This window comes from Ambystoma mexicanum, chromosome 14, assembly GCF_040938575.1.
Source record: "Ambystoma mexicanum isolate Mex_15411 chromosome 14, UKY_AmexF1_1, whole genome shotgun sequence".
Classification (NCBI taxonomy): domain Eukaryota; kingdom Metazoa; phylum Chordata; class Amphibia; order Caudata; family Ambystomatidae; genus Ambystoma; species Ambystoma mexicanum.
Genome location: NC_090940.1, coordinates 438,611,707 through 438,632,265, shown reverse-complemented (window position 1 = coordinate 438,632,265; position 20,559 = coordinate 438,611,707). Strand labels below are relative to the sequence as shown.

General features: G+C 47.8%; 1 protein-coding gene across 1 annotated transcript in view; it reads right to left on the bottom strand.

Moving 5' to 3' along the window:
• Positions 1 to 20,559, bottom strand: part of FCF1 (FCF1 rRNA-processing protein) — a 204,385-nt gene that overhangs the window by 22,792 nt on the left and 161,034 nt on the right. The window contains exon 7 of the mRNA XM_069637640.1: positions 5,245 to 5,339. Within this exon, the coding sequence (XP_069493741.1) occupies positions 5,245 to 5,339 (95 nt within the window). The remainder of the gene's footprint in view (positions 1 to 5,244; positions 5,340 to 20,559) is intronic.

Here is a 20,559-nt window from a genome sequence, read left to right as displayed (position 1 = left end):
GAAATTCATACTGATATACAGACCACCAACCTACGATGCGACTTTCGTAGACGCTTTCACAGAAGCAATCACCACCCTAGCCATCTAGTACAATCATCTGATCATCCTCAGAGATTTCAACATCTGGTTCGACGAAGAAACCACAACCACACAAAAATCCTTAACCGCCCAACTAGCAGCCATGAACCTACAACAACTAGTCAAAGGAGCAACCCACTCAGCAGGGCACACACTTGACGCAATCTTTGCCAACAAGGACCTCCTCACGACGGCACCCCCAATTAAAATTCTTTGGAGCGACCACCTCATTATTCCGTTCATAATCACAAAAGCAACAAGAAAAACAACCCATCATGATGAAAAGAAATTGGAGAACCATAAAAAACTCCAACCTATCCGAGCTCCTAGAACTCAGCAAACCGCAAGCATCAACCGTGGAAGAAGCAGAACTAGACAAAAAAGATGCCATACTTCATACCTGGATCGCAACAACCCTTGACGACATCGCCAAGGAAAAGCCCTTCACCCCGACACGCAAGAAAACTACAGCAAAATGGTTCACCCCACTACTCAAAACCATGAAAAGGAAAAACCGAAAACTAGAGTCTGAATGGAGGAACAACAATACCAACGCAAACAAATAGAAATTCCTACAACAGATCTACACATATAAAAAGGAAATACAAAAAGCGAAGAGGAAACACTACGACAACCGAATCTTCAGAGCACCAAACGCTCAAAAAGAACTATTCAAAATCATAAAGGAAATAAAAAACCCACCGGCCTGCAACAACACGCCAACACCATTGACAAAACTTTGCGAGGACCTCGGAGACCAATTCAAAAACAAAATAACCTCCATCCAACACACCATACAAAACAGACCAAGCGTACACAGCTCAAATCCCACCGACACAGACGAGGAACACGCAAACAAACAACAAAACTTCCCAGAAATATCAGTTGAGGCTTTCGTCAAACTGGTAAACAAAGCAACAAATGCCACCCGCACTATTCACACAGAGTATATAGTCCAGTTGGTTTACTAAGTGATTTATTGTCTACTACCCACAGATTACTGAAAGTAATCTAAAAACTAACTATCGGTTTGACTTCCCTAGAATTCCTGTTAGGCGTTCCAAATTAGGTTATATGCTTTGGTCCATGTACCTTCCAGCATAGTGTTGTGTTTTTATAATTGTGGTTATATATAATGTGATAGTACTTATTTCCCCCAGGATTTATCTGGGTCTACTTGTATTTAATTAACCATTTATTTTTTACAATACATAGCATTTCAGTGTTTCTTTGGACCATTTGTATTACAATTTTATCTGTACCGATTCTACAGCCCTCTCTCCCACCTAACATAAGCCTGGCTGCTCTGTCTACGCTACCATGGGCTCAGGTGGTACAGCCTAAGAGTGGGGTGTACTGTCTCAGTTGAATGGTTTTACTAAGCCCTTAGTTGGACTTCAGAAAAACTGTACTAACAACAGACTTTGTCCCGTTTCATATGGGGACATGTTCTCAACACCGGAGGTCAGCCAAGTGATACTTCCCCCCTCAGCCCGTTACCTCAGCATCTACCTCTGACTATGCTCTCAGCAACTTCCACTTGTCCATCACCAATACTCTTGACATTCTTGCCCCAGTCATGAGTATCCGCCTGAAACCTGCCTCTAAGCATACACCTGGTACGACTCCGAACTTGTGGCCCTGAAAGGAAAGTGCAGGGCGGTGGAACGGAAGTGGCAAACATTAGGCTCATCCTCTGGCAAACTGGCCTGCCGCCTGCTCCAAAGGCAATACAGACTTTCCATCCGTGCCAAGAAAAGAGCCCACATACAGGTACAGGTTTCCGGTGCATCCCACAATGCGGCTGAACTTCTCAAGATCTGCAGGGAACTAGCCAACCATCCCGCAGTCTCCTCCTCTCCTTCCCTTTCCCAGGCCCTCTGCAATGCACTGGCCACCCACTTTGGCACCAAAACGCAGGACACCCTGAACACAGTGGTTACCCACCGTGTCATCCCACACCCGCCTGCCTCCCTTGGCCCCCTCACCCTCCTCCTTCCTCTCCTTCTCCCTTGTCACACCTGAACAAGTTACCAGAGTTGTCTGCTCCATGAAGGTCTCTTCTAAACAGGTTTCCCCTTGTTCATCCAGGACCATCAAAGATAACATTGGCTCTCTTGCCTCTGCACTCGCTGATTTCTGCAATCATTCTTTTGCCATTTGATCTTTCCCCTCCTCTCTTAAGCACTCTCTTGTGCTCCCCCTGCTGATAAAACCTTCAGGAGACCCTACCTGTCCTGCCAACTACTGCCCTATTTTCATCACCCCCTTCTTGGGGAAGCTGCTGGAGAAGCTGGAATTGCCCCAACGCAACTTGCACACTGTAATTGTTGGTGGTCTCTGTGACCATCAATTTGGACTTTGAGCATCTAGAGGCACAGAAACTGCTCTTCTGAACACCCATGAAGAAATGCTTGTATCTCTGGACGCCAACTGCCCAGCTGTCCTCATCCTTCTCAATCTCTCCTCTGCCTTTGACATGGTCAAACCGCCTCATACAAAGGCTCCACGATACCCTTGGTATCTCAGAACGGGCACTGAAATGGCTGACTTCCTTCCTAACTCAATGCTCTTCCCAAGTCAGCCTGGGCACCTTCTCCTCTCCTCCTTTCGCCACGTGTGGTATCCCCAAGGGTTCTATCCTCTCCCCTTTGCTCATCTACCTTGCTTAGCTTGCACGCCTCATTTCTTCCTTTTCCTCCAACTTCCAGTGTTATGCAGGTGACACACACCTCTTTTCCAAGCTTCCTGCTGACCCTCTTGCACCCTCTATCATCTCCTACTGCTGCCATCCAGAACTGGTGCACCTCCAACGATCTCTGCCTAGACGCCTGTAAAGCTGAGATCCTTCGCATCGGGACCCCTGCTCCTTCCCTTCACTCTGGCCTTCCTCCTTGGGCTCTCCCCCAGCTCCTTCTCCTGAAGCCAGAATCCTTGGAGTCATCTTCGATGCCTCTCTCTCCTTCCTCCCTCATACTCACTCAGGACATTGCCAAGAAGTCCAACTTTCAGCTCTTCCTTCTCAAAGGAATTCTCCCTTTTCTCACTTTCCCCCAGAGGCTCAATGTTACTGAACCCTCATTCTCTCTAGGCCTGACTATTGCAATAGCCTCCTCCTTAATCTACCTTCTTCCACTCTGCGACCCATCCAGCTAATCCAGAATAGGGCAGCAAGACGTATCCTTGGTCTTAAGCCCAGGGACCACATCTCTACTGCTCTAAAAAGTCTCCACTGGTTCCTGCAAGGATTAAATCCAAATGCCTATGCATCATCCACAAGGCTGTCTGGGCCCGGGGACCTCATTACCTTCAACTTTATTTTACTAAATACTCTCCCTCAAGACCACTACGTTCCTCTGGCACCAACTCTTTGTGTGTTTGTAAATCGTTTCGCTAAATAGAGGATAGGTGGTCTATCACTTTCCTCAGCTGGCTCCCTTCTATGGATGGAACAGCCTGCCCCTCCACTATGCACCTTGAGCAGGACTTTCTTAAATTCTGGAAGCTCCTCAAGGCTTTCCTCTACCTCCTCCTTCCCTCTTCTGCCAATTCCAGAGTCGCTGTGACTGGTGTCTGGGGCTCTTATGCATCCTCAGGGACCCTAACCTCCTACACCCAATTGCCCCAGCTCCTGTTTACTCTCAGCACTTGCCTTGACACACCCTCCGCCTGGAAGGTTCACACTTGCACCTAACATGGCTCCAGGCCGGGAGCACTCAACTTTCCAAGCACTTCATCTGTGGCTCACCCATGAGCTCGGACTCCCCAGCACTTACCTCCTCTACCCTTTTCCTTGCTGCACTTGCACGTTCTGAATACTCACAAGGCATGGTCGATTCATTCCCTTTTCCCGCCACTTCTTTAAATATTGCGTTTGTAATGTGTTTCACTCCCTTGTTTCCTCCCTTCACCCTGTGCACACTTTGAAACAGTGTTTTCTTGCTGAATAAGCTTCTAACCAGCAAACAATAAATATAAATATTCAGCAAGGTACTTACCTGGACTGTGTTCTTTTCCTAGGGTCCCCCTGTAGTCCCTGGTGTTCTCCACCAAGGTTTGGAATTTTACCAACTCTCCTGATTTATTAGTAATTTTAGATCCATGTACTACACACCTGCCTATGATGTGCATTGTATCACTGAGTGTTGCTCCAGTTGTCTTTTTGGAGTGAAATATGTAATTCTGTGCTTAGGGGCTGTCACTAAACTAGATTCTGAACTGTGATAGCACTGGATGTGTTGGACACGGTGTTCCCCTATTTATTACTACCAAGTAATTTTATTATATTGTGTGCATATGTATTATGTATCATACTTTTATTTAGAGTGTGGCAGGAAACCTGTACCAATATTCTGTGTGACCTCTGTGGATCCTGAACAAGATGGCAATTACGTTTTGTTTTTTGGTGTACAGTTCTATTCTTTAACATACTTTTGGAAGTCTATATGTATTGCATCTGCTTCCAGGTAACGGGCCTAGATTTTAAGGTAAAGAGTGGGATAGGCTTTAACTGTCCATTTACTGTTTTTTATCTACACAATCCTCTGCTAAGTGTTCCGTTTATCCCGTGTACATATTTCTATTATCAGAATTATTTTGTGTGACCTTATAAATAAAGTGTATATTATTCAGTATACCAGAAGCCGGATTGCTCTCCTACAAGTAATGCAGCTAACACTGGTGAGTCCACATCTTTCCTTTTTGTCGATAGACTGGGCCACTGTTAAGTCAGATAGTTAAATAGCCCTCGTCAGAGGGTTGCGCACAAAAAGTCTCCCTAACAAATGCAAAACCACTGAAATAGGAAATTGTAGACAAAAAGATAAAAGGAACAGAAAGAAAAGGGAAAATGGGAGGGATAAGGAACAGTAACGGGGAAGAAAGAACAGGAGAGAGAACGAAAAAGGAAGAATGTATGAGAGGGCATTTCTTTATGTTGTATGTTAGGTTACATCTTCACTAACCCAAGGTAGAAGAGGACAAGAGGGTCATTTCTGAAAGGGGGTCATGAGAGAGAATGTGTGTGTGTGTGTGTGAGAGTGAGTGAGTGCAGGAAGTCAGCAAGGAAGTAAAGAGGAAAAGAGTAGGTAGAATGCGACAGTAGCCGAGGGAATAAGAATAGGGGTCTGACGTTATGTGCAAGTCTGGTTAGAGCTAGGATCACACCTGTGACTGGAAATGTACATAATGGGAACTCCTGGAATCTTCCGAATCCTTCGCTTTAGGTCTCTGTCCACTGTTGCTATGATGTAGCACTTGTGCTGAGGAAAAAAGAAGAAAGGAATTAACTTTGTAAATACAGGTTCACTGAGCAGCCAAGACCTTTCAGTCAACTAATGCAAAGCACCCACAGTACAAGCAGCAGGAAAACCGTAGGACGAACACAGAGTTGATACCATTTAAACATTCATGCAAATACACTGACCCATTTAATAAGTTGGAATTGCTAATACAAAGGACAATCACACGTATTGGGCTCACTTCATCTGTGTTTTTGACAAGAGATGTAGACTACATTAAATAAGCAATGAATGGCAAAGTGCAACTAGTCTTTGCAGCACGTAGGCAGGAAAACTGACAGCGAATAGTAAGGTCAAGGTAAGTCAGGATGAGAAAGGGAGGAAAAGAAAGCTAAGGTTAGAGACGAGACATTGAGGAAGGCTGACCGTGACAAACAGAGAAAAAAGAAGGATGATAGCAGGAGGAAAAATATAGGTACATTATCAGGCAGGTTAACAGTAGGGGGATTGTGAAGGGTCAGGAATTAAAGTCAGACACACTTTAGACATGGTTTTGGCTAACGACTTTGATTGAGGAAAATAAAGGTTGGGAAAAGGCCAGGCTGTCTACACAAGACTTATCTGCTATGTATTAGGTAACCCAACTTTTAATATAGGCCTACACTGCACAAGTTGGTAGTGTGACTGAGCAGCCAGGCTCATCTTAAGAGGGGTAATGTGAGCTGCAGAGCTGTACAATTGAAATCAGTAAAGTCCAAGTAACACTTACACACTTAATGTTATATATACATATGTATTTATAATATACACAAGGTTTAAATAAGCATTCTTTAAAACGTGTTTATCTACTAGTAACATTCAATCAAAGTTTGGATTCAGTTTGTAAAGGACAATAAACGTTGGTAAATACTTTTATGCCAACACATTTTTCAGCACAAGGATATGACTTCAGTTAAGGTCAATATTGCACTTATTTTCAGTTACCAATTCAGTTATCGAGTTTGTAAAGGAAGGAAAGGTTAGAATCAGATTTAGAACATACTTTCTACAATGTTAAACAATTACAATCTACTAAAGGGAGGCAGATAACTTTTATCCCAGCAATAATAGTGTCCACAATTATAACCTATGAGGGAACAAGTACTGCCAAAGCCAGTAGTGTTAGAAGGGTTTCTTTAGGGAGCCAGGACAGCCTATGTTATTGGATAAAGTCAATAGTTCTGATGCACTTCTTCTTAGATAAAGTCTTGACAAAGTTAGTAAGTTCAGCAGAAATCACAGTAACTCAAGTGAGCTACTTTGTAGAGAGCACAAGCTGTTCAGGCCAGTGCAGTAGAGTTGGTATCAACTCTAAAGTGGAACAAAAGCACTTTGCAGGATAGGAAGCACAATTTATGACTAAAAGGTGAACAACCCAAGCCGCACAGTACCTGTGATTCGAAGAAAAATGTCCCAGCTGGATTCCTCCTTGCTACAGCTCGACAGACCCTTGTTCCTGGACCTTGGTCTCAGTGACGAAAGGAAGGACGTCTGGCGGGCTCCTGCGGCAGTACTCGGGAGAGGGACTCAGCTACAGATTTCCTTTGTTTCAGCAGGACTTCAGTATTTTGGCACCTTTTCCTCTGCGTCAATGAAGAACGAATATCTCTGGTTGGAAGAAGCTTGCTGCCTCGGTCCTGGACTCTGGATCAAGATTAACTGTCTCTGCAGGGTCCTCGGGATGCCCACGAAGATTTGGCCGGATTCGAAGTTCGACAGTGCACTCGGCAATGGTCATAGGACCCCTGGCATTGGCCTTCTGCAGCTCTGGTGAGGTACAGCAAGTCGATGTTGCGCCAAATGGAAGCTTGTCTTGAGGCTAGTTGATCCCACCAGCCCAAGGGAGGAAGTCGTCCCGTACAGGTCTTGCCAGTCGATATGAAAACAGGGTCAGCACAGCTGCAGGGCTTCACTGGGCTCTTCGCAGTCCAGGAGGGTGCTGCTGGCGTCTCATCACTTGTTCTTCCTTGTATGTTCCTCTCCAGTGGTTGACTCTGCCTCTAGTCCCCAAAAACCTCACTCTTTATGCGATTTTCCATTCATTCACAGCCTAGGATGTCAATCACACAGCAGGGTGGCTGTCTTTTCGGGAAGAGCCTGCCGGTCAATCAGGACTGGTTTCACTCAGGCACACCTAGAGACAAAGGACATTGAAGTTTCAGGACCCTCCCTCACTTCCTGCCTTTTCAGAAACACTGGGGCCTTGGTGGGCTTCAGGGATGAAACCCGCAAAAGGCAAAACACAAAAAGGACTCAAACCTGCATCAACCTACAGAGTAAAAGCCCAGAATAAACTAAAACAGAAAATGTCGAGAGAGAAAAAAGACACTTATGGGTGCTGTACTGCAGCTGAGGGTTCAGACTGCAGTAAAGATGCACACTGGTAGTAAAAATGCACTGCCACCAGCCATTTAAAGTAGGTTAGTGTAACAAAAAATGTTACATGAGAAGTGGGATAGTAATCACTATGTACCCCCCAGTACTCCACATAGGGTGGTGCGTGCTGGTCCCACAAAGAGAAAAGTAAGACAGGGATCATCTTACTATTCATGGGAACGGTAGTTCACCCAAGAACATGTATTTAAACATTCAGAGAAGTCCAAGGGACTGCTCAGTGGTACTGCACCTAAAGGTGCTGTGTGTCACTATCCAAAAAGCAGATGCCTATAGAGTTTGTCAGACTCCATAAAACAGTAAAAAACAAAAATCCCAGTCAGGAAAAACAAATGAGAGGGTGAGAAAAAAAGGTCCCACTCACTCAGGAGGAAAAAATAAGCCCTAAATCCAGCAAAAGAGCGGGGGGTCTCTAAGGCTGTAGGGAATTAGCACAGAAATTAAAATTCTCCCTAACACTCGTCCCCCCAGACTAAAGGACAGGAGGATTTAAATCCACTCCTTGATGAATCTCCGTTTCCATTCGGTCATACTTTCTGGCGAGACGAATCAGCATTTTGGTGATTAGATCCTGACCTATGCTCAATGGTGAAATCAAACCCTTGGAGGCTGATAGACCATCTTAACAATTTAGGATTTTCCCCCTTTATTTGCATTAACCATCTCACGGGGTTGGTGGTCAGTTTGAATGAGGAAAGTAGAACCATACAAGTATGGCCTAAACTTATTCAATGACCACACAATGACAAAACACTCACGCTCTATGGTTGCCCACCTTGTATCTCGGCCCTTCAGCTTTTTGCCGATGAAGCAAATAGGGTGTTCTCTTCCTGGCTTATCCAGTTGACTCAAGACTGCACCTATTCCTGTATTGGAAGCATCTGTCTGTACAATGAAGGATTGGCTATAATCAGGAGCTCTCAAGACTGGAGCTTTGCAGAGGGCTTGTTTGAGCCCTTCAAATGCCTTTTCATACTCCTCATTCCATATGACCTTCTTGGGGAATGTTGGAGAGGAGATGTCATTTAAGGGATAAGCTATGGTCCCATCGATCTCTATACATTTCTCTAGTACCCAGTGAGTCCTAGAAAGGACCTCACCTGGGTTTGATTAGTGCGGGTGGCCCAGTCTTGTACAGCCTGTACTTTGCTAGGCAGGGGCCTAATCTCACCACCTCCTACCTCATGACCAAGGTAGACCACTTTGCTCTGGCCAATTTGACATTTACTTGCCTTTATGGTCAGATGGGCCTGTTCAAGAGCCTGCAAAAAAAATCCAAGATGAAGATGGTTTTCCCAAGTAGGGCTGAACACTGCAATGTCATCCAAGTAGGCCATGCAGAGGTCCTCCAACCCATTCAGAACCTTGTTCACTATACTTTTGAATGTAGAAGGTGCATTCTTTAGTCCAAAAGGCATAATCGTAAACTGGTATAAGCCTCCTGTGGTGGAAATGCAGTTTTCTCCTTGGCATGGCCTGTCAGTGCTATTTACCAATCGTCTGAGGTCAAGTCAAATGTACTGATGAACTTGGCAGATCCAAGTTTATCCACCAGTTCATCTGTCCTTGTTAGGGAGAATTCTCAGAAATTTGCTACTTTCTCTCTATCTTAGAGACCCCCAGCAACTTTGCTGGATTTTGAGGACTTGATTTTTTTGCCTAGAGAGAGTGAGACCCTTTTTTCCCCAACTCTTTTATGTATTTTAATGTGATTTGGAACTCTGTGTTTCTTTTGGTTATGGACTCTGACAAACTCCATAGACATCACATTTTACATTGTATCACACAGCACCTTCAGTGCAGAGGCATAGGGAAGTCTTCCAGATTTCCCAAAGGTTTAAATACCTTCTCTTGGATAAACTACGGTTTCCAAGAGCAGTAAAGTGAAATTGACTTTGTTTACATTTGTAACCTTCTAGACCCAGCACACACTATCTTGCAATAGGGTGCTGGAGGGGTTACTTATTATCCCCTTTGTCTAGCTTCTCATGTAACAATTTTATGATACCCTTTCCTCACGGAATGGCCGGTGGCAGTGGTTTACTTTTAACTACCGTGTTGTGCATTTACCGCGGTCTGCGTTTGCAGCTGCAGTAAATCACCCAAGGGTGCCAAACGGCCCAGTCTTTTTTCACCATTTCTTGTCAGGAAGGTCCTTCTTGAGATGTATTCTGCACGCCAAACCAGGTTTGGTCCCTTTGTTCGATTGGCCTTTGGCAGGATTCACGAGTGAAGCCCGCCTCTGGCTCCAGGGTGTCTGGTGGGGGCAGGAAGTGAGGTAGGTGCCCGAAACTCCCTGTGCTTAGTCTCCTAGGAGACCCAAATGCACTCTGTGATGATTGGCCAGCTGACTGTCCGGCAAGAACAGCCACCCTGCTGGGTGACTGACAGTTAGGCTGGAGTGAATGGGAGAAACCTGAATAAAAGTCGAGGCTTTTGGCTTGGAAGGCAGAGTCGCCCACTGGACGAAGGAACCGAAGAAGAACCTGAAGAGGACGCCTGCTGCAACTCATGGACCGTTGGTTCGCCCGGTGAAGCCCTGCTGCTGTGCTGAAACTCCAAATTCGTATCAACAGAGAAGCCCCTGCAAGGACGACTTCTCCCTTTGAGTTGGTCAGAATAATCAACTCCAAAGTAAGCCACCTGGACATCCTCTCGGAGCTGGTTCAATTTCCACAGAGTTGCTGCTGGAAACCGAAACGCCAGGAAGAGGAACACCAGATTGTGTGTGTTGAATTTAAGCTGGCCAAGCGCTCCAGGAAGATCCTCTCGACTCCCAGGAAGAAGGACTGACCGAGCCTGAGCCACCTCAACAGAGTGCTGGACGCCAGATGCAAGGAAAGTCCATCTCGACAGCCAGAAACCACTGTGTTGCTATTTGCAGTAGACGCAAGGAGCTGAAACCCTGAAGTGCCACTTGTTTGAAGGTTGCTGTCGTTAACCATCCCATTGCAGGAGTCCCCAGAAGTCCTCCCTCTTCTCCCCACCACTGAGGCCCAGGAACACCAGGATCTGCAGAGTTGCACAGGAACAGAAGTCTTCTGCTGCATTTTTCTTCAACCTAAAGGTACTGTACAGTCTAAGAGAACTTACCTCTTGTCGTGTAACTGCACTTGTTCTCTGTTGGTGTGACTGGTTTTGGTTGCTCTGTAGAGTTGCTGACAGCTTCTTTACTTCACAAGCCTAAACAGCTTGTGGCACAACTTTGAATTCTTCTATCTACAAAGACTTTTAAATCATTGTGCAAGACTTTCACCTACCTCTGAGAAGTGCTTCAGTTTCACCTAGACTTTGGCTCAAATTGACTTTGGCTTAGGCTGGGTCCCTGAATGACTCTTCTTCCCTCTGTGGGAAGAAAGGTGTTTGGTCTTATTTCCAGGAAAGGGTTAACTAATTTTGCATTGTGGGGTTTACAAAGTACTTACCTGCTTTGAGACATATTTGTGAGATCTCTTGTTGGGTCATAATAACCTTTCTCTTTGACAAACTCTTCAATCGGATTCTAAATGCAACAGTGATATTTAATTTCCCCAGCTCCCTAACTATTGAAGCCACCTGAGGGTGTAGGTAGCGTCTGTGGGCCATCCAAAAAGGGCACTTACTGATTTAGAAATATTAAGAGTGTGTATTTTTAAAGTCTATTTGAGTGTTACTGTTATTGCCCCCTTCTGAAGAAGGCTTATTCTAACTGACTGATAAATAAATTAATAATTGTTTATTCAAGAAACCTCATGTGTTAGTGTTTATTTGGATACCTGTCACTGTGAATCTCTGTGCAACTCCCCTACAGCTCACACTGACCCCTCTTGAGATAAGCCTGGCTGCTCAACATGCTACCAACCTTTGTAGTACAAGCTTATACCAAAGGTTGGGCTCCTATTGCTTCCTGGTTCTTCCTCTCCCTCCCCGCCTCCCTGCCCGCCCACCCCCCCCTCTGATTGGCTGTTGCCTGCCTCCCCTCTGGCCTACTCGACGGCCGTTCCCCCGCTCGCTTCTTTCTCCAGCTGAGCGCGGAGAGCGGTCGCCGGTGGCCTGAGGGGTACTGCAGGCCTTGGAAGCCCTGCCTGGGCCTCCGTGAGTTGTAAAATTTTATTTTTTGTTTAAATTGTAGTCGCGCTCCTAGCGCGTTGTTTGGGCCTGCTCCTGCTCCCCCTCCCACTTCATGGTTCTTCCTCTCCCTCCCCGCCTCCCTGCCCGCCCACACCCCCGCCCCTTCCTCTCCCTCTGCCTATAACCTCCCCCCTCCTGGGCAGCCCTCTGCCCGGCAGCCCCCGCGGCTAAGGGCCCCAGGCCAAGGGCGACTCCTATAGTGCGGCTCCCTGTGTGTCTGCAGGTGTCCGCAGGGGACGCCAGTCGCCAGTTCCACCTGTTCCTGCTACCCGGCCCACCCCTCCACTCCTGGTTACATCCGCACACGGGGCCTTGCCTCACCGTACACACAGTTGAGGTAAACTATGGTGCTATTTCTCCCCTCGCAGGATTCTCAAACTTAGGTGGCCCGGTACCTAATACGCTTTACTGTTTGCTCTGAACTGTGGCATACTAGGGTGCTTTTTCTCCCCTCGCAGGATTCTCAAATTTAGGTGGCCCGGTACCTAATACGCTTTACTGTTTGCTCTGAATTGTGGCATACTAGGGTGCTTTTTCTCCCCTCGCAGGATTCTCAAATTTAGGTGGCCAGGTACCTAATACGCTTTACTGTTTGCTCTGAACTGTGGCATACTAGGGTGCTTTTTCTCCCCTCGCAGGATTCTCAAATTTAGGTGGCCCGGTACCTAATACGCTTTACTGTTTGTTTGCTCTAATTGTGGTAACGTGTGCTTGCCGCTCACTTCCTGTTTGCGTGCTCTCGTTTCGTCTGTCTCCCCCCCCTCCCTCCTACTCCATGGTGCTCTCTGTCTCACCTATCTTCTCTAACTGCTTCTCCATCGACTATCCTGCTCTCCTCACTAAATCTGGTAGGAAAAAGTTTAAAAAGGACATCCTGGTCTCCAACCCAGGCCTCCCTATCGCTGACACCTACACTAATGCCTGCTCTAAGGAAACTCTCACTGACATCCTCTTTTTCGTGCCTTCGCCCAACCTATGGACCCTTCATATGGTCTCTGTGCTCTCTCCTTTCTCCTCCTCTCCCATTAATGGTGGCACCCGTTGGGATGTCCTATTGGCCCCCTTCCGCTCCTCTAAGGCCATCATTAATGTCTATGCTAATGGGACCATCTTGGTCCAAGGCCCCCAGGCCAACCTTCACCTCTTCGATAGACGCTTCCCACACCTCATCAACTTCCTCCCCTCTCCTGCTGTCCCCCCTCCTCTATCCTTGGCTACCTTGCCTCTACCCTCCCTCCCTGCCCCCTCTCGTGCTCCTTCTTCACCTCCTTCCTCAATACCTCCGCAGGGCGTACCTCTGATCTGTACCCCTCCCCGGAAGTTCTTCAAGGATGGCAGCCTTCTCCACATTGCCACTCTAAACACTTGCTCTGCCATCAAGCACTCCTCCGATATCTGTCACCTTCTTGAGGAACTGGACCTCGACGTCCTCTGTCTCACTGAGACTTGGTTCACAGCCTGCTCTGCCACCAGCTTTGACACACTCCTACCTGACGGTTACAAGATCCTCTCCATGCCCAGGCCTAACCGTGCAGGGGGTGGTGTTGCCCTTATCTTCCCTGAGTGGATTCCTGCCACTGTCACTCCCACTCAGACCTACTCCTCTTTTGAATGTCTTGTCTGCCGACTCTCTCTCTCTCCTAGCCATTCCCTTACCGTGGCTACTATCTATCGGCCACCTGGTCAAATTTCCTCCTTCCTCTCTGAGTGGGCTGACCTCTCCTCCTCACTCCTGTCCTCAACCACTCAACTCCTCCTTCTTGGCGACTTCAACATCCACCTTGATGCCTCCAGTCCCCCACTTGTCTCTTTCGTGACCTCTGCGACTCTCTCTCACTCTCTATTCTCCCGTCTGGGCCTACTCACTCTGCTGGGCACACTCTTGATGCTCTGATCTCTTCTGACCTTCCCCTCTCCGTCCCTCTCTCCACTCCTCTCTCCTGGAGCGATCACTTTCTCCTATCCTCCCACCTCACCCTCCCTACCCCTCAGGCAAAGCCACCCTCTTCACTGCCACCCACCTTCTCGGTCATCCGACCCATGAAGCGTGTGTCAGTTGAGGCTTTTGCTGCTACCTTCTCTCCCCCCCCCTGCCCCTTCGGCTGACTCCCACCCTGACACAGCCCTCTCCATGCTCCACTCTGCTATATCTGCTACTCTTGATATCCTTGCCCCCGTCATGAGAATCCGCCTGAAGCCCAAAGCCAAATGTAACTCCTGGTATGACTCGGATCTCGTCACCCTAAAACGCAAGTGCAGGGTTGCTGAGAGGAAATGGCGTGCTTCATGTTCATCCTCTGACAAACTGGCCTGCCGCCTGCTTCAAAGGCAGTACCGGCTCTCCGTTCTCACCAAGAAGAGAGCCCTTATCCAAGCCCACATCTCTGCGGCATCAAACAACTCCGCCGAACTCTTTAAAATCTGCAAGGAGCTGGCCAACCCTGTTGCAGTCTCTACCTCTCCTGTCCCCTCCCAGGCCCTCTGCACTGCACTGGCCTCTCACTTCATCTCTAAAACTCAGGACATCCTGTCCTCGCTCTCCTCCTCTCACCTCCCTCCCTCCCTACCCGGCTCTTCCTCTGGCCCTTCTGCGGTCAACCCTCCTCCCTCTTTCTCTGCCTTTCCACCCTTCTCTGCTGACGAGGTTTCCAGACAAGTCTGATCAATGAAAGTCTCGTCTAAACAGGTTCACCCCTGTTCCTCCAAAACTATCAAGGACCACATCGACTCCCTGGCTCCTGCCCTGGCTGACTTTTGCAACCACTCCTTCGCCTCTGGAGTCTTCCCTTCCCCCCTCAAGCACTCCCTTGTGCACCCTCTTCTCAAGAAACCCTCTTCCGACCCCTCCTGCCCGGCTAACTATCGCCCTATCTCCATCACTCCCTTCCTGGGCAAGCTCCTGGAGAAACTGGCCATCTCCCAGCTTAACCTCCATGCTGAATCTGTTGGTAGTCTTCATGACCATCAATCTGGCTTCAGAGCTGCCAGAAGCACGGAAACTGCTCTTCTGAACATCCGTGAAGACCTGCTCCTGAACCTCGATTCCAACACTCCGTGTGTTCTCATTCTGCTCGATCTCTCCTCTGCCTTTGACACTGTCAACCATGCCATCCTGCTCAACCGTCTCCGGGAAAACCTGGGTATCACTGGTCAGGCTCTGGCGTGGCTGACCTCTTTCCTTTCAAATCGACCCTCCCAGGTCCAACTGGGGTCCTTCCTCTCCGACATCTTTTTCTCCACCTGTGGTGTCCCCCAGGGATCTAATCTCTCTCCCTGGCTGTTCAACCAGTATCTGGCTCTCCTTGCCCACCGCATCGCCGCTCTCTGCCCTAATTTCCAGTGCTATGCGGACGATACCCAGCTAATTTTCAGGATACCCTCAGCCTCCCCCTCTCCTTCCCTCATCTCTGACTGTCTGTCTGCTAACCAAGAATGGTGTGCCGCCAATGACCTCTGCCTTAATGCCAGTAAGACTGAGATTCTACTCATCGGTACTCCCACTCCCTCCTTCCCTGCAGCTCTCTGGCCTGCCTCCCTTGGCCCCCTCCCTGCTCCTACCTGCAAGGCAAAAAACCTTGGGGTCATCTTCGACTCCACACTCTCCTTCTCTCCTCATATTTCTGACGTCGCCAAGAGGTCACACTACCAGCTGCACCACCTCAGAGGTATTCTTCCCTTCCTCTCCTTCCCCCAGAAGCTCACTGTCTCCCGAGCCCTGGTTCTCTCGAAGCTGGATTACTGTAACAGCCTCTATCTTAATCTGCCTGCCTCCACTCTCCGCCCTCTGCAACTCATCCAGAACAGAACTGCGAGACTTGTCCTTGTCCTCAAGCCCAGGGACCGTATCTCTCCAGGACTGAAATCTCTACACTGGCTCCCAGTGGCTGCGAGGATAAAGTTCAAAACCCTCTGCATTGTCCACAAGGCCTTCTGGGGCCTGGGTCCTAAATACCTTCAACTCTCTCTTCCCAAATATCTTCCTCCCCGAGCCCTTCGCTCATCCGCCTCCAACTCCCTCATGGTCAGCCGCTTCTCGAAGCAACGAGCTGGGGGTAGATCTCTCTCCGCGGCAGGGGCCTCCCTCTGGAACAGCCTTCCTGCCTCCCTGAAACTTGAGGAGAACCACCTCCGGTTCCGGAAGCACCTCAAAACCTTCCTCTTTGCTTCTGCTTTCTCTCTCCCTCTCCCCTGCTGAACAGCTAATTAATTCTTCACTAAACTGCACTGATCCTGCAACTGGACCACTCTAAACTGCCTTCGGTCCTGGTCCCAGTCACTGATCCCCTGGAACCCCTCTGCACTACGGGACTGTCTCTGTATCCCTACAGCCCCCCCCCTTCCCCAGCACTTGCTCTGCACTTACCTTGCACTTGCCACTAGCTGGCCCTTTTTTTATTTATTACTTACGCCACTTACCTTTACTGCACTTCCCCCCCTCCCCTTCCCCTTGCACTTTTCCCCCCTCCCCCACCCCTGCACTTGCGCGATCTGAATGACACCTGGCCTAGTAGGATCGTTTGTTTTGTCTCCCCTTGTTCCTCCCCTCCCTGCCTCGTCGCGCCTTGAAACACCTGTGTATAGGCGCGTTACAAATACCATATCATATCATATCATACAACAGACCCTTAACAACTTTCTCACATGGTTGATCAGACAAACCCAGGAAATCAAGTTTACAATGACCAGCAGCAATGCAGAGATAAACTTCCTAGACCTTGCAATCAAACTATCAAACGGGGCCATGACATGTACTCTGTTTTCGAAAGAAACAGACAGGAACACTATTTACACTATAAAAGCAATCACCCAAAGAATCTTTGGGATAATCTTCCATACTGACAGTTTCTTCGCCTCAGCAGAAACTGCACAGAGGTATCACAGTACTAAAAACATGCCAACATTCTGCAAGAAAAACTACATGCTAGATGGTACCCTAAAAAACTCCTCAGCAATACACCAAGAGAATCCTTGCTAACACCCAAAATCCACACCAATGCTGAAGAGGATGTCTTCACCTGTGTGTCTACATTTGGCCCTACTACTACCAAGTTGAAAGGACTTACAAGAAATTCTGGCCACTAGTACAACTGAGCCTACCACAAGGGCAACTTCCCAGAATGGCACTCAAACGCTCCCAAAATCTTAAGGACATGCTGACCAATGCTAGAATGAGCAAGACCACCACCAGATCCTTAACCTGGGACATGCAGTAAATTAAAGGCCACCACCCCAGCGGGATGTGCTCTTGCTGCAGGTTCACTAAAAAAATGTCATCCTTCCTAATTCAAGACATGGTATGGAACATTTACCACTTCTCCAACTGCAAAACGTCCAATGCAATCTATGTAATAGAATGCTTGTGTGGACTTTGTTATGCTGCACAAACAAAGAGAAATGTGTACAAAAGAATAGGTGAACACCGGTCCAGAATTCGATGCAGAACTCCAACAGCCCCTATGGTGCCCCACTATGTTGAATTTCAGCATAGCCCTGACGTTCTACTTTGGTGGGTCCTTGACACGGTATCCACCTCCTCTAACACAACCAGTGCCCTTAACCATAAAGAGGCCTGGTGGATGTTCAAACTTGACTCTATAAATAAAGGTCTGAATGAGGCATCTGCCAGCGGCCCATACAGTTAACAACCCTACCTTTGCATGTTATACTTCACATTACGGGCAGTGTAACCCTGCTGCCCCATCCTGTGCGTCTGAGCTCTACCAGCAGCATAGTCTGTGCCTTATCTGCCAGCTGTCTGTCCTACACCTGTCCACTCTCCAGGCTTACCAGCACATTCCTGCTAGTCTCGTGCCACACACTACCTATCATCACCCCAGGGCCTCGTGAGCCGCTACCTCTGGCCTCTTCAACCTAGCGTCCTCCATATCCATGGATACGAGTCCGTACACCTACACGCATGCGCCGAGTGACTACTTCAATCTCCCCAGCGCATGCGCGTCTTTTAATACACATTAGACTCCGCTCCAGATTTCCTTGCGGCCCCCCATGTAGTCCACCATTTATATAGGCCCCATAACTCCACCAGGGTTGGCCTCACTCTGTCCCCTACCCAGGTTGCCAGGCCGGACTCACTTCACGGCCTCCTTAGCACTGTGTACACTAAGACAGTGTGCATGCGCGCAGCGAGTAGTGTCTCTCTCGCAACGCATGAGCACCTGTCCTACATGACACAGCTCTAACTAGATTCAACATGGATCCCTCTTTTCAGCAGCGAGCAGCTTCTTGCTACAGCTACTCATGCGGCCAAGTTACACAGCCCGTCCAGGTAAGGAGCTCCATCCCCTCCTCTCCTATCTTCAGCAACCACCCCCCAGGGCTGTGCACGTTCAGTGGCTTACTTGGTCCTTCAATCTTTACAGGATCTCGTACCTACCTACTGGATCCTCCACACATTAGGGGCCCAGCCTCAGATTGCGATCTTGACTCCCCATCCTCTTTGAAGGGGCAACACCAGTTTGCTTACCAGGGTCTTTGTAACTCGGCCATACCCAAGGCGCATGGTAAATACTTCTAGGTCCTTGACCCTCCTTTTTTCTACTAATGATTCGTTACCTGGACAGACTTTAGAACTATGTCCTCACATGTCTCCCACAGCGCTACGGCCCCAAAGTGGGAGTCTGCAACACTCTTGGTCCCCAAAGAAATTAAGAATATTGTAATTCTACCCTGGAGAGAGATGCTGGTCCCAGCACACTGAAGGTCAGTGCCCTCCCACCTCACTAGTACTGTCTTTTGTGTCAGCAGAATTTCTGCCTATTTCAATGTCACTGAGTTTTAAGCACATATGTGAATACACACACAATATGGCTAACGCCAGCCCTTTTATATGTTCCTCCTGTAGGGAGACCTTCCCAGTCCATTGAAGAAGGCTTTTGAACAGAATCTTGCCGAAATGTCCGGGGTTCCTCTACTTTCTACATTTAGGCTACCCCCTAATACATCTGAACCATTGATTCAAACCCAGACGTTGACCTTTGATTAGGCCACCCTTTGGTGCCCGGCTTCTGCAACTATGTATCTATATATTAAAGAGATGATGACCTGCAAATCGCGCCATCTCCTGAAACTAACTATTAATATTCAATAATCAATAAGTCTTGATAAACAATTCTTGAGTCCATATACAGATAAAGTTTATTGGCACTCTTGATCAGCCGACACGCGTTTCGACATGTGCGTCGTTTTCAAGTTCATTGATAAATAAACTTGATCTTGGCGTTATGGAATAGACGAAGTCCATACAGTGAATAGTGCTGTTGCTGAAGTACGTGTAGTTCCTAGTCTCGGGCTAAATCCCTGGTCTGTAACTTGTACGGGCATCCCTGGTCCGTACAAGTTACAGACCAGGGATTTAGCCCGAGACTTGGAACTACGCATAATTCAGCAACAGCACTATTCACTGTATGGACTTCGTCTATTCCGTTATTCATAACGCCAAGATCAAGTTTATTTATCAATGGCCTTGAAAACGACGCACATCTCGAAACACATGTCGGCTGATCAAGAGTGCCAATAAACTTTATCTGTATATGGACTCAAGAATTGTTTATCAAGACTTATTGATTATTGAATATTAATAGTTAGTTTCAGGAGATAGCGTGATTTGCAGGTCATCATCTCTTTAATGTTTATCCATACTGTGTATTAGTGGGCTTACACAGCCGTTTGACCAAAGCAACACAGCTTAACTCCACAATCCAACAAAGACGTGCAAAGCGCACAGATCGGGCTCTTGCCTACTAACATACTGTATTGGGATATGTATCTATGTAGATTGCTGTAATGTGACTGATACCCACTGTAACTGTTGTACTACACAAGTCACTGAAGGTGAAGGATCTGCTCACAAATAGCACTTTATACCATTGAGTTCTTGCTGCCTATACCACCTACAATACTTTGTTTCAAGTTTCTAAACTGCTCAAAGACCACTAATAAATACTGGTCCAATTTATGAAAACTTGTGTGTTCTATTGTGCAATAAGGTTGTAAATAATGCATATGTTACACTTGAATGACTCTCTAGTGTATCCCTCATGACAAGGACATAAATCTGTTTTTACCAAATTGACAGTGAAACGGGTTAAATACTCAGGGAAGGACACCCCATGTATCTACCTATTGCCAGGAGGTCAGGGTTGTTGTAGTGCACCCAAAGGGTACTGCATACAATCTCGCCTAACACCCGGTGTATCAGACTCTAGGTTCTGCCCTTGACCTCCCCTCTTGGATGGATACCACATCAACAAAGACACCTCTCCGACCCCTCCTCATTCCCGGCCTTTCTGCATCATACCCACCCCCCCTAACTCACCCCTCCCAGCGCATTACCTCCGCCCTAGCACCCAACTTCATGAACCACCCCTATACCCCACATCAGGTCGCCACCCACGACCCTTGCTCCCAAAACGATGATACACTCTAACCCCCCTGCCCACCCCCAACCAACCTTCCACCTCGAACTCTAAGATCAGAGGAGCACTCTGGCACGCCAAACACCCCTCGCCTCAAAACCTCGCCCTCACACCTCAACCCACCTGAACACAAACATCCATCTTCCCCCTACCATCTATTGAGAACAACCCTACACTCCCCGTCCATACAGGCTGTGCAATATCAAACTCACAAGCCAGCGGAGCTCTCAGCACTCCAAATATCACGAGTCCCCAGCCACTAC